The 15,064-nt window shown below is 45.3% G+C and overlaps 1 protein-coding gene across 2 annotated transcripts in view; it reads left to right on the top strand.

Moving 5' to 3' along the window:
- Window positions 1-15,064, top strand: part of kcnq3 (potassium voltage-gated channel, KQT-like subfamily, member 3) — a 106,098-nt gene that overhangs the window by 78,365 nt on the left and 12,669 nt on the right. For both annotated transcript variants that reach the window (XM_030115068.1, XM_030115069.1), the window contains exons 3-8: window positions 9,771-9,861; window positions 10,723-10,849; window positions 12,326-12,498; window positions 13,507-13,680; window positions 14,531-14,641; window positions 14,761-14,856. In XM_030115068.1, coding sequence (XP_029970928.1) covers window positions 9,771-9,861; window positions 10,723-10,849; window positions 12,326-12,498; window positions 13,507-13,680; window positions 14,531-14,641; window positions 14,761-14,856 — 772 coding nt within the window. The remainder of the gene's footprint in view (window positions 1-9,770; window positions 9,862-10,722; window positions 10,850-12,325; window positions 12,499-13,506; window positions 13,681-14,530; window positions 14,642-14,760; window positions 14,857-15,064) is intronic.

Here is a 15,064-nt window from a genome sequence, read left to right as displayed (position 1 = left end):
GCAGGCAAAGACAATAAGTCACGCTTTTGGAATTGGGTCAATAAGTCTGCTTTTGTAACTCCGGTAAACAAACTCGAACGGCGGCTTGTGGAGAAACGAGACTCGGCCGATTTCCTCCGGGAGGCTTAATAGCGTGATTTTTCATCATCGCTCCATTTTTCTGTTAATAACTTCAAAACATCCCACAAATGTGACGGAGATTCGCAGCTGATTAATGAACGGGCGCTGGACCGGAGCTATTGATTGATGAGTGAGCGATGCCCTTTCTGAAAGAGGAGGCCTCGCCCGAGAGGTGGAGGCAGCGCTTCACTCTGGAAGTCATTGCTCTTACTTCTGTTTCTTCTGATATCCGTCACTGCTTCTGTCTCAGCTTATCTTCTACTTCTCTTTCCGTGTTTCTGTGACTTTATCATCATCATCCACTTTAATTATCGGTCCCTTCCTGAAAACATCATGCTTTGACTGATAAAACATTTCCTTTATTGTGTCGATATGCTTTCATTGTTTCTGACCATTAGTCTGTTATTTTCTTTCCTTCGTCTGCTATCTTGCTGTGAAAGTATGATTTATGTCAGAATTACTTAAGCTTTTTGCTCCTTATATGATTCAGTAAACCCAACCGTTTCTGAGTTTCTCAGCATTCCGTGTTTACTGCCCACAGTTTCATATTTTATTTCACTCGTCTTTCTCTCCGCCGCCGGTGGGCCGGGACGGCATCACTGGACCTCATTTCATTTGAATGACCCTAATTATATGGCCGGGGAATCTGAGATAATTAGCACTCAGGATTTGAGGTTTGGTCCTTAACTCCAGTAGGATGGGGTCAGCTGAGTGTGTCAGTTGCTGCTCACGGCAAAACGGGACAAATCTTTATTGTTCCTTTTACTGCTATCCGTCTATAATATGCAGCATTGGCCTGCTGCCTCCTCCTGACTCCGTAGAACCGCTGCGGCTCGGAGCTGAAGTTACTCCTCCTCCATCCGGCTCTGCTGATTCCTGAACTTGCCGACCTGATCACAAACAGAAAGCGTCGGTGTGGTGATTGATTTAGACTTTTGCGACCGTCACTTTGCATGAACGACAGCGACGGTTTTGATGCAGAGTGGTGAGAGAGCACAAGTCTACTTCAGTTCAGTGACTTTCAGCATACTTCTACTTGAAGAAAGCCTCACATGTACTTAAACTGTCAGAGCTGATCAGTGTGCGATCTGTTCAACTTTCAGGAGGATGCTCAGCGTTCCCCTGTCTTTCTGCTCTTGTTTCATGTTCTAATCAAGCTGCTTATTTGAATCACTGCTGCAGAGACATCACCAGCTGGATAAAACTAACCTGTCTCTGTCAGATCTGCTTCCGAGAATCACTGTAATTTGCTATTTTGCCTGAAAAGATTTGACGTGGGAGACAAGGTGAAACTGTTGTTCGCGCCGTCGTTGCATAATCTGCCTGCACAAGCTTGATTTCTCCTTCCACAGTCTGAAAACTTTATGTGAGGTTAAGTTGATGGATGCAGTAAAGAGTGGATAGATGATGGATTTGTCTTTTCTGTGCAATCGGCACAAAAAAGAAAACAAAGACTGTCGTATTAGTCTGAAACTATGGAGGAGGAAAGCTGATGCGACACCAGCACCACCAAAAGGAAGAGCAATATTCCAGTAACACGCTTAAAAAAAGAAAGATGGAGCAAGATGATTTAACAATAAAAAGATCATTAATCTTCAGGAGATTTATAGGTGAAACCATCATCATTTCTCATTTTTGACACTTTGAGATATAAGCTGATAATTTTAATAATTTCTAAATGAATCAGCTCTTATATTAGATGAAAGAACTTTGCGAGGTGTGACACATTTCAAGGTTTTAATCGTTAATTTGAAGGTTTGATCTCTCGCTTGGTCAAATCAAGGAAAAAAAATAACACAAGGACGACATGACAGCTAAAGCTCAGCTGCCATTTTACAGCTGAGGGACTTTCTTGGGTGCGACACAGCGACGAGCGCCATTCTCCCATAAACCTTATTGAGCAGACACAGAAGGAGGGATTAAAAGAGAGCTCCGCTGAGCTCTGAGCTCAGGCCCGGGAGGGAGCCGGAAACTTCATGGGTCAGAGATTGAATCTGGAAAAAGAAAAATCCTACACATGAGATATGTTTTATGAATCAATCAGCAACACGTCCAAAGCTTATTTACTCCACTGGACCACAAAGATGTGAGTTTGCTGCTGTGGCTTTTCTGAGCCCAATTACCAAATGCTCCATAACAGGCTGTAATGAATCAGATTAGTTGTGCTAATGATCGTGTTTGGACTGTTCAAACATCAGCCGCTGAGGGAGTAGCCATGCAAAGTGAGTCAAAGCAAGTCTGCCCGTGCAGACGTTCATGGGCAGTGTGAATGAGAGTCCTCCAGCGGTGGTACAGATGTGTGGTTAGCTCCATTTGATGCCTGCTGTGGGAACCGATCCTCATCCTGACGCTGTCTGATCTGTGTGATTTGCTGCTCAGCAGCAGGACTCTGCATCGACATGTTTGCACATCAGTGAAGCTGTCAGCTGTCGTCCTGCTGATCCTGCATGTGTGAACCGGAGCTCCCGCCCTCACATGCAACACCCGCCGCCGCCGCCGCCGCCGCGTCCCGGGGTCAGGATACCTCAGGTCAAACATGGTGCTCTGCTCCATCAGCAAATCCCAAATCACAGCCTGAAAATCCCGTTCCCATCCACCTCCGAGCCGTCCCACAGCAGGGGGAGGGCGCAGGGAAGTGCTGGAGGTAAAATCCATCACTCCTAAGACAGAATCTCTGCAAACGACTGCAGACCTGACCTCCTGTCAGGGTCGAGAGGTAGTTCTGGGGTCAGAACAGAGTCTTGACGGGGGAGCGCTGCTGCCAGCTCCTGACAGGACTCCATCCACTGTAAATGACAGCGATCTGCTTAGGCCATCAGTTATGGTGGAGCTGTTTATGAGAGCAGTACAGTTTCAGCCAGGGTCAGGCGGTGACGCCGGAGGACCTGCTTCCTTTATGAGGGGGAAATAGTGTCATGACTCAAAAATATGGACGGCAAATCTTTGGCAGCATTAGTTTCCTTCTCAGGATGGTCTGCATATCACTCAGCCAGGCTGAAAGACGAGTCCTCTGCAGACCTGCGGAGGCGGTTCAGGCATCTCCTGGGTCTACCACGTCCAGCTGGAGGAGGCTTCAGGGTCAGCCCGGACCTGCTGGGACGTTAGCCCGGTGGATGTGTGGAGCTGGCTTCTGTCTCTCTCTGTTAGGTGAACTGTCCATGGTGCTGAAAGCAATTCAGCCGGTTTCTTCAACTCCAGTAAGGATAAAGGATAAACCACTAGAAATTCAACTTAAAACAAAAATGAATACAGAAACCAGCTCGTGCAATGTTTTTTTTTTCTTTTAGATTTATTTTCAGGCACCCAGTCATGCAGCAGTAAATTAAAACCAAGTGAACAGCTCTCTGTTGAACGTCCTCTTTCAAATGCTTCAGTGGCTACAATAGATGGAGCCCTCTCCAGAGCCGTTGTCCACTAAGAGGGTATGAAAAGCTTAACGCAACAAAAACACTGCTTTTTTTTAACTAAAGAGTACATTGTTTTATTTCTGCTAACAGCCCTTAAAACCCTACACACTTGTCATTAAAGGTAAAATGTACCCTGATTGATTTTCTGTAAATCATTTTTTTGTGAAGCCATACATCAAATCAGTTCCGGCTCTGCTGAAGCTGCTGCTGCATAAACCCGAGAGACTGCTTGAATTCAAGTCACAGGATTGTGCTCCACGTCCACGCTCATGTTTTAATAGCTCAATCTTACCTCTGCTTCCATAAACCATGTCCTCCCATTTATAGGAGTCAGAAAAACACAGCTGTTGGAGTTGATGGAGGAGATTCGGGGCTGCTCCGCTGTATTTCTGACATGCTACTGTCTCCAGAGCTTCCCGGAGAGCCTCCCGGCTGAGTGCAGATCTGCGTCTCTCATCTCGTCCTTGTAACTGCAGTCATTAACACCGAGCCGCCGCTGTCCTTTCCCACCAGTGTTTGCGTAGCGCCCGGCAAATTAACTGTCAGAAATGCATCGTCTGCACTCCCTTTATTGAATCTCTGCAGCAAATTGGTTGTTAGGAATCCTCCGGGGGGGTATCAGCACCGGGAGCCAGCAGAGGCTCAGCCCCACTGGGCCCGTGAAGGGAGAGTGGATGAAAGACCGAGGAGCTGTGCTGGTGGGCTTCGCTCATCATTACTGACACCCGCGACCTTTAATTACTGATAAAACATCTGTTTTAGTAAAATTCATTGAACAAAGCTTAATTTGGAGTCATAACGAAGAAAACTGAAAAAATGAAAGCCACTTTATGTGATGATCCTAGATTCCTGTCGCCACTATATATAGAAAGTAATCATCAAACTTGCGTCGTCAACCAAAACTTAATGGTACTTTGGCATTTTGCTCCACAAGATAACTTTAGAAAAAGAAAGTTTTCCATTTTCGGGGCTTCAGGGTGAAAATGCAAAAACCTAATGCCTCGGTGTGGTTCTAATCATTTTGGAGACATCTTGTTCTTCACTTCACAACATGCAAAAGAATGAAACGACCCAACGTGAAGCAAATGCTGTTGGAAGGAAACCCAGTTAAACCAGATTGTATTTCTTGAGTGAAGCATTGTTGTCATTTGCATATTATCTTAAAGGTGCTGTAGGCAGGATTTTGCTAGTCAATGCTAATTTTTCTGTGTTTTCTTTGGATTAAATGTTAGAGTATCCATTGATAATCCTTTAGGAGTGTAGCATAACTGCACTACCGCGAGGGCGCAGCGTTTCCATCTGTCTCTGTTCTGAGCTGAAAAGGAATCTCGACAGCTCCAGGTATCTTTGACCAATCAGAAGAGCCCCTGAGGCTCTAACCGTGATTGGTCGAGGGGCGTTTGTCGCACGTTCTTGTGGGAGGGGCTTAACTTGCATAAGGGCGTGATGTCAGAGAAAACAGGACAGGATTGGCTGTGCTAGGTTTCAAATCGCCATCTTGCTGAGGTAACCCTAAGCAAGATGGCGGAGATGCCGAATCCTGCCTACAGCACCTTTAATATATATCTTAATACTCTCAACTGTACGAGTGTCGTATTAGGGCTGAACGATATGGGCAAAATCTCATATCTCGATATCCATGCCAGATATCTCGATATCGATACGATATATTACAATGGATTCAGTGAAAGTTAAGCATTTTTCAGAAAAATAAAAACTTCATAATACAAAAGAATGTAAAAAAAATGCAGTTATATTTGTGAGAACTCACTGCCACGACCACCAAACTCGTTTGTGCAGATTCTGCAGCCGCCCTCTGCCATCAGCTGTCGACCAGTAAAGGAGGTTTGTGATTGGCTGGCCTTACCTGTGCATGGGCGAGCTGACATGCAGGGCAAGCAGGGGAAATCTCGATATCATTGATTTTGAGAAACTGATGTCCTGAATGTTCATATCCCGATATCGATATGATAACGATATATCGTTCAGCCCTAGTCGATATCAATTGTAATATTGATCATTCATAAACCTCTTCATTAGGCTGATCACTGTCGACCTGGTGTGTTTATATGTGTGTGTTAACAGCCATCAGCACATCTACTGTGAGGATATTCTATTATTCTTTAGTCTGTTGGTGAGAACAGCGCGTTACGTTGTGCTACTGTTGCTCTTTTCAGATGTCAGCAGCTCAGTTCTGTGGAAGAAGCCATTATCAGAAATGCTTCACAAGCTGCTTCGAGTAACTAATCATTTCCAGCTGAGGGTTTCAGTGTGATCCAGGCCTGATATATAGGCAATCTTACAAACCCACACTGTGGTCATTCCTCTCGCTCACCGACAGAACGCAGATCGAAATAAAAAACATATTCTTCGCGGTGTCTCCTCTGGTCACGCCGCTCTCTCATTCTCGCCGCCCTGATTGCCAATCACCACCCAGATTGGATTGCATGCTTCATTTATTTGTCCAGCCGGTCGGTAATGGAGTGTTACAGTCATCGTGTGCAGCAGTGGATCGGAGCTGTGGTGATGGTGATGAGTGGAGGCTGCCTCAGGATACGTTTCACTATGCCACTAGCTGACTTGACAACTGCTGGATATTTGATGCACCAATGTTTTTTTTTTTCTTTTTTCATCAATATGTGTTGGGTGTTTGATTTTTTTATGCTTTTCAAGTTGCTTTTCATTTGGGAACTTCCTCTCTGGTTTGATTTTAACTGCTAATGCCAAGGCGCTGCAGGTTTAAACAGGAGTATCTTCTGGAATGACTTGAAGCCACTGACCAGTGCTGCGGCTCGCATTTAACGTAGGAAAGCTGCACCCAGCATGCCTCTCTCCAGTCACAGTACCCTCTGAACGAGCTCCAGGGAACATGGAAGCAGAATCTGTTGCAGTTCAGGAAGTCTTGCTGTACTTTGCACTCATCGATATAGCAGTCACATGTTATGAGACTTAATACTTGAGTTTCAGCCAAATCAGCCAAAATTGCTGTTGATTGGTTGAAGATTTCTTGTAAGATTCTTGTTGGAGTGATGGCTGGGACAAGAAATACTAAAGTGTCTGAAACTGATTTGTTAAGGCTGGTTTGGCCAAGGTGGGGTTTATCTGTGTCTTTTGGTCTGTTTTGTTATCTTGCATCTATCTTTTATACCACACGTTTCCAGACAGACACTGATGGCAGGGTACAGGCCTCTTTACTAACAGACTTACCCACAATTACGTGCAATTGATTTAGCTGGAGAGCTGATGGAAACCTGGACAGACACAAAGACAACAACCAAGACTCCATCTTGAGTTGGACCGCAGTGTGAGCTGAGATTATTAACCACTGCACCACCATGCCACAGTCACAGTGTCTGATTTGACAGTGCGTCACACAGATTTGGACACATCTGTGAACAATACTGAGCGAAATAGTGTACATACAAATACAGTGTTGTGTTCATGTTTGTGTTCAGTGTGTCCTCAGTGAACGTTTTACAGGTGAAGCCTAATATAGTGACTCACTTGTACTGGCTGTGATCTCAGTGGTATGGCTGCTGTTTAAATTCTAATGTTTCCATCCTCTGATACGATGGTTTGTGTTGAGTTGGGTCTCATGGCCATCGACGTCAAACTGTGCGCCTCACTGAACAAACTACTGGAGACAGATAGGAAGCCCACTGTGCTGCTGCTCAAGATCTGCTGGATCATATCGAGTTAACATTGATCCAGGATTATCTGTGTCCTCTGGATAACTTTAAGGTGAAACGCCCTGATTTACTGCGGAGGACGGGGAGTGACGCACATTCTCCGAAGACGTCAATCAAGCAGCTTCGGCTGTCTCTCAGCGATCGTTTCCTCCAGGTGAATTATGCAAAACTCACTGGGAGGTTCAGCTGTGAAATATTGATGCTGTTATGGTTGAGCAGCGCTTCACAAACTCCTGAGGTCTGTCAACACAGCCTAATGGCAACACAACGGCCATAAATGTTTCAAGGCTCCCACTCGGGGAGGGACGGGGAGCTTTAGAGGAGGAGGCTCAGTGAGGAACTAGCTGTAGCTTCTATGAGGTCCGGCCTTCTGTGAGATGTTGTTGAACAGACTATCCTACAGCCCAAAGGTTGGTAGTTTGAACCCCATATTGCCATGTTAGTGTGTCAAGTTTGTGTGATCGATCACATGAAATTACGCATATAAAATTCTTCAAAACAATCTCCACAGTTGGTCCTCCGTGTTCACTCTGTCAGGGACCCGGGAGCTGTGGGAACGCCCTGGACAGCTCGCTGTGGAGGACAGAACTGTCCTCTCACCAGGAAGCAGAAGATCTCCCCGCTAACGTCTCCTCGCTGGGCTGAACTGAAGATGGACGTCTGACTGGACTGACAAGTCCAAGAAACCAGAATGTTGCATTTTAATCACAGCCGTAACACTGTTCAACTTCAACATGTTAACTAATAAAAAAAATAATATAAAAGATCAGTTTGGACTGGATCAAAATTTAATACAGTGTTTGATTCTCCTCAAAATTGTTTTTGCTGTTTATAAGCTCTGATTGGAGAATCATCACTTTTTTCATCTCATTGTTATGAAGACCATCAACACTCTGGAGCAAATTCCTGGAATCTCTTCTGTGAGACTATCAAACACGTCACACTTTGATTCAAAACCATGGTTGAATTTTTCCACAGTGCTGCCGGTGGAGAATATTGGTCGCTCCGCTCTGGTTGAATGTTAATTGTCTCTGGAGCCGGTTCGGTTTATCCAGGGCGGTCCGGCGCCATCGATCATCGCGGGGTGGTTAGCTCCAGACGGGGTAACGCGCTCCGCCGTACGGCCAAATTTAAATAGCCATTTGTATGTGTGCATCCAATTAATTACAGCTCCTGGAAGGCCTAAATATAGAGGTTAGAGTAAAGGGAGGAGGAGGCTGAACCAGGCGGCGTGCGGCGGGATATTTAGCTTGTCGTGCGCCAAATGAGAATAAAAGCAAACCTCCCAGTATGCATCACTGTTTTCTCAAGAACAGTGTGAATCCATGCAGCTTTGGCAGCGTGACTCAGTATTTAATTAGAAAAGAAAGTAAGTTTTGCTGTGAAAAGAGACGGCGTGATGAATCCAGCCTACATTGTGCTGCGGCGCTGAGCGCTCCTGACTCACATGCATGAATCTGCTCCAGGTGCTGAGGATAATTCTCACACTCCAAAGCTGTGTTGAGCATTACTTTGTGACTATAAAAAAGAGACAGCCTGTAGGTGTGAGTGTGATGTGTAGTAATGGACTGGTGCACCCTGCATTTTCCATTATCCCTGAGATGAGGCCTGACGGACGGATGGATGTGATGAATCAGTGATGATCCCGCTCTCTCGCTGAGTGCCGGCGTTTTGTGCCGCCGCTCTCAGAAGTGGCTGCAGTTACATACATTGGAGAGTTCTTCACTCTGCCCTGTTAACTGCCTGTGCTGAAGACAATGGTCCCGTTATAATGACTCAGCCCGCCTGCAATCTGATTGGAAGCGAAAACAATATTTGCATTTCTATTTCAGTTTTACAAGAGAAAAGTCCTTAATGAGTGAAAGCAACTTCGTCTTTTCAGCTGATTCCAGTGGAATAACATCAACTGCTAGAGGGGAATTCAGGGGAATTCAGGGGAATTCAGGGGAATTCAGGGTACGCTTCAAACCCAAAAACAGCTTCAGCACCTTCTATTAGAGAGGAGAACAGAGTGATGGGTTTTACAATACTACTGCACACTAACATCAGACTATTAGGCTCCTGAATCCCTCAACACAAATGTATGTGCATTTATAAGCTGTTGGTAAGTTTGCTAGTGGAACTTTTCACACATATACATGTTTAATAAGCACATATCTTGTTTTTGTCTTATTTTAAAGTCATTTCCAGCATATGAATAGTTATAAATCCTTCCCTATTTTACTCTGTGAGGAAGAATTTAATTTGTTTTTCCCTCTGTAGCAATAATTAGGGGACGGTCAGGATACTTCCTGCCTGCTGCTTTTCTTCTAACCCGAGGTTCACTTCATGAGGATGTTTCAGTGGGTTCCTGTTCTATCTTCCGGTCTCATTCAGAGAGAGGTGTAGCGCTCTCTAGTGGTGGCTGGCAGACACGTCTGTGTGCTGTGCCTGTGAAAAACACTTCTCACAACATTCTGTCTCGAGTTTCCTTGTTCTTGTTAAAAGCGACACGTTTTCCTCTCTGCTGCTTCCTCTGAACTCTTCCTCTCCTTCCTCTCCTTCGTGTCTGCAGGTTCCTGATCGTTCTGGGATGTTTGATTTTGGCCATATTGACCACATTCAAGGAGCATGAGAAGGTCTCTGCACACTGGCTGGTGATCCTGGTGAGATGACTGACATTTTCAAAATCATCCTCCTCTCTGAACTTTGCTTAACTGTGTTCATTCACATGGTTTAATTTTCTTTGTAGGGTACTCACTAACACACGTGCACATTTCTAATTTATACTTCCAATGTGTACCTGAATGCTATTTCTATACTTCTTATACAACTAACTCAGCAGAAGCAGGCACAAGCACAATATATACTGGATTCTATGGCGAAGTCACAAACACTGATGAATATCAACTCAGATTTCACCATTTATATGTGTTTTAAAACGAATCTCTTAATAGATTTTATTCCACACTAAATATGGCCATAAAATTCATTACACCACCTTATAATATCCTCTTTTCTTACTGGATTTATGTCTCAGATGATTAAATTGCAGCATTTTAATGTTTTCACACAGTATATCTTTTTTTAAGGTGTCTCTATGAATCAGCTCTAATAAGCTTTTGACAAATGGACCAAGCAGTAAATACAAAGGAAACTAAACAAAAAAAGCAATAACTGTGTAATTAAGCACACAGTAGTATTCCTGGTTGAGATGAAGTGTTTTGGGTTCGTGTCACAGACGGAGAGCATTTAGTTTTTGCAGGTCATCACTGTTAATGCTCTGCTCAAAGGCAGACACGGCCTGTTTCAGAAGTTCTACCGTTAGGTTGGTTTTTACTCTGCTGCACATTAAGGTGCAGGTATTTGAAGCACAAATTTATTTCTATCTATTAGATTAAAGACCAAAATACAGCTTCAGGTGAACACACCCTCTTTAGGTTAATGACTGAATCAGAGGTAATGTGATGAGGTTCATGCTCAGTAGGTCTGAACACCTGAGTAAACCTGACCTGTGTCCGTTGCAGGAAACCTTCGCCATCTTCATCTTTGGGGCGGAGTTTGCTCTGAGGATCTGGGCGGCGGGTTGCTGCTGTCGCTACAAAGGATGGAGAGGCAGGCTGAAGTTCGCCCGCAAGCCGCTGTGTATTTTAGGTAATGAGGCGGGCCTGTGAAATTTGTGAGCATTTCCTGTAACCTGAGCGAGACTCCTGGCAGGTCCTGACCCGTGAACGGCTTTTTCCAGAGGAAGGATCATGTAAATATAAACAGGGAAGGTATCAAGCGGTGGCTGCTGGGTAAATTATGGCCTGTGTTGTCCCCATGCTGGAAATAAAATAGCAATTACCACAACAGCGGGAACAGTTTCGGAGAAACATGCGGGTGAAATGGCGGTGCACACCGGATTTATGACGTTGTTTACCTTCAGCTGATGCAGGCGGACGAAACGTCACCTGAGGAACAATTAGCACGATGATATGCAGCGGAAACAAAGGCAATGCAAAGAGAACCATCTGGAACTAAACTAACTAACTTTAGCAGTCATATTTAGCAATAAAATGAGGATATATTGTGATTTTTATAGGAGAAACATTTCTTCTTCTCTCTGACTCACATCCATCCAGACACTCGGACCGCTTCCGGAAATCCACGCATTGCTCTAACATTTCAGAGATAAATGCAGGGTTGGAAGTAGAAAGTTCAATATTACAGGTTCCACATTAAGTACCGTGGATTTGTCAAATCAGAAGTCAGGACTGATTACATCCACAACAACATTTTGCTCTGCATTTTGTGGGAAATAATTTATTCTTCTTCTACCAGAGGAAATTTGCTGCTTCATACCCAGATTGGTGTAGTTTAGTTTTGGTATTGTTTCATTTGTCTGAGAAATTTACTCAAAGCTAAAAACTTTATTTACTTATCAGCATTCAGACGCATCTCACAGTGTTTTAAAAAGCATAATGTAATGCAAGTAGAGCAAACAGCAATGGAAAAACAATACAAATAGTATGATATGTAGGAAAAGCATGAGGAGAACACATAATGTAAGAGATTTATTAACATAACAGAAGAGAAACCTGTTGTTTATTGTAATTAATAACATTTTAGCGGCCTGATTTAAAGGATGGGAGTGTTCCTCAGCAGTTCTCAGATGTTCTTCTGTCTCTGGAAACACTCAGTAAACCTTTTCCTGAGGATCTGACTGGTCTCAATGTTTCATATTCTGTTATTTAGCCTTATTACAACCCTGGATCATTTCATACTCTACAGACAAGTAGTAAGATCTGATATATAAGCTCTGGAATACTTTTGACAAGACGAAATGTTTTATTTCTCTCTAAATCTCTGCAGAAATGAGTATGTAGATGTGCAAACAGACTCATTTCAGCACGTGCATGAGCTGCTGAATGCAGTGGAACTTTTCAGACCACAGATCTTCATGAATTACAACCAGATGTTTTCTATGACAGAATGTTATCATTGTCTTTCTGTTCAGCGCTTATTAAGAACTACAGTTTTCAAAATGCGTTCTCCAGCCTACAGAGAAGACCCGATCGGCTCGCCGGGTCAGACTCATTAAAGATTTCACTCCGAATCGTGTGTTTAAAGAGGACTTCTCTTTCCCAGACATCTTTGTGCTGATTGCCTCGGTGCCGGTGGTGGCGGTGCGTAACCAGGGCAACGTGTTGGCCACGTCCCTGCGCAGCCTGCGCTTCCTGCAGATCCTGCGGATGCTGCGTATGGACCGGAGGGGCGGGACCTGGAAGCTGCTGGGCTCGGCCATCTACGCTCACAGCAAGGTGGGCTGCGCTCAGCTCCGTCCGCCGCCGCTCCACGCAGAACCATCCAGAGGTGAACTCCAGAGGAGACGCTGAAAGCAGCTGAACTCACATGTAACTGGGAGAAAGTGCGCCAGGGTGAAGGAGTGAGGCTGGATGCTGGTCACACTGCTGGCTCTCTAGGTGATGGGAGGAGGAGGGAGTGCTTTTTGAAAACTCCTCGTCTGCGTGTGTTCTGAGCAGCTGATGATGAACAGATCGAGGCGTGGTGAAGCAGGGAGACCGCTAAAACCTGCAGGGCGGGTCTGGACCACGGCTTTAGCTACAACGGCTTCATCTGGCCTCCCTCAGCTGTATGAACCATAAGGACAGGACTTGTAATAAAGGCAGGACTGAGGTTTTTTACCTTTTATTAAATTGTCACAGATTCACCTGAAGTCATTTCTACAGTGACTACATGTTGTTCAGATGTTGTTCCTCACACACACTTCAGACTTTGATCATGTTTCTGATAGGTGTGTTTCACTCTATAAATGCTCAGGTGTTGTGAGTTTGCTCTGGAAGGCTTTTTTTAGCAGCAGCTTTCTGGATGATCACACTTTCCCAGACATACCAGATTCTGTTCTGCTGATACTTGTTGTGAAAACTGATATTTTCTACCTAAATCCAGACACATATTTGATGGTTCAGGTGAAAACGACTCCTCCAATAAAGAGATGTCTGAGGCATCATTTAAGTACATAATACGAGCAAAACGGTATCAAAGCTAAAGAGACACAAGAGTTAAACAATGTTCAGTCACCTTCCACCATCACCAGTATTTCAAACTGAAAAAATGTTGTTGAGGAAAATGTTTGTGTCTGCTCAAATGCAACTTTTTGGTTAGACAGAGGCTATTGTCATGAGATACTTCTGGTTTGATTTGGCTTTATTTTTATTCTTTAAACTAAATTTGATTGTATTTATTTATATTTCAAAAGCACAGACTGACCCAGGTGGGAATGGACTGAATGTGTCTGGTTTCTACAGGAGCTGATCACAGCCTGGTACATCGGCTTCCTGTCTCTGATCCTGGCGTCTTTCCTGGTCTACCTGGTGGAGAAGGACGACGTGTCGATGAACGTGTCCGACCACGAGAACCCCACGGCCCAGCCCAAACCGCAGGACTTCGACACGTACGCCGACGCCCTGTGGTGGGGGCTGGTGAGTGGCCGGCCGGACCGCCGCGCTTCAGGAGCGAAAATAAAGCTTTTCTCAAACAAACTGCCATTTCTGTCTTTGAGATGGTTAAAAAAAAAGACATTAAAATGATCCCAGGTGAGCACAGTCCTTTAGTACATCACTTTGCTGAGAACTATTATCTCAGTCCGATCTGGAGAGACCACAGAGAGCCAGAGGAAGCATTTCTGTCCACTGCCAGGACTCATCATGCTGTTTCAGGACAGTAAGGCCTGGAATCTTAAAAACTTTTCCTCCGCTTGTTATTGAGATACCTTCCAGGTTTGGAGTGGATTTGGCTGCAGCCTTGCGGACAGATTGCACCCGGCCAAATCATCAACTGACGTGATTTCTGCCAGAAAACAATTATCAGCTCTCAGGCACCAGGGCTGGAAGTATCCAACAGTAGCTCGGTTTGAAAGTCGTTTCCAGAAAAAACAGATTTGTTTTTCTCTTCTATCTTCAGAATAATGCAGAGATTTAAATAAATAAAGGAGAGACGAACGTGCAGGTGTTTTAATGAGTGCTGAGGCTGTTACGTTCCAGCAGTTCGGCCTCATTAGAGCAAACGCCCTTCAGCCGAAAGGCCGGAGGTTCAGGCTCCGTGGCAGCGAGCAGCGGCCCTCTCCAGGCGTCCTTCAGGACGGTGCTTAGCTTTCACTGCTTCCCTTCAGAGGAGACTTTCTGACCCTTCAGACTGAGCTGCCCTTCAGTGAATATCAGACCTGCTGGAACCGGCAGCATGAGCGTCTCGACTGCAGCAAAGTGCTGAAACAAGGACACTGAGGCTGTTAGGAGGAATTACAAGGACTGACTTTAAACCGTCTCTCTGCAGATCACGCTGACCACCATCGGCTACGGGGACAAAACCCCGAAGACCTGGGCCGGGAGGCTGCTGGCCGGCACCTTCGCTCTGATCGGAGTGTCCTTCTTTGCCTTGCCTGCAGTGAGTCTCGTGCACGCAGTGTGAGGACGGATCGTCCCGTCCTCACGCTGCAGGGAGCTCGTGTTTCTCTGATCATGTCGTTTCACTGGCGGTGACCTGGATGTTGCTTGGGTGTGCAGGGTATCCTGGGGTCAGGGTTGGCTCTGAAGGTCCAGGAGCAGCACAGACAGAAGCACTTTGAGAAGCGCCGGCATCCTGCCGCCGGGCTCATCCAGGTGAGAGGCCTCTGCACCAACACTGGCTTCTCTCTGCAGGGGACAGAACACACCCTCTGTCAGGACGAGGCTGGACGACGTGGCAGAGGCAGAGGCAGAAAGAAGACAGCAACCCAACACAGTGTCTGTGGGGAAAGAGAAGCTCTAATCACTGTTTGTGGATCTGCGTGTTCTCACACCTTCACTGCAGAACTCCAGGAACGAGCCA

This window comes from Salarias fasciatus, chromosome 18 (assembly GCF_902148845.1).
Source record: "Salarias fasciatus chromosome 18, fSalaFa1.1, whole genome shotgun sequence".
NCBI classification, from domain to species: Eukaryota; Metazoa; Chordata; class Actinopteri; order Blenniiformes; family Blenniidae; genus Salarias; species Salarias fasciatus.
This window is presented reverse-complemented; position numbering and strand designations above follow the sequence as displayed.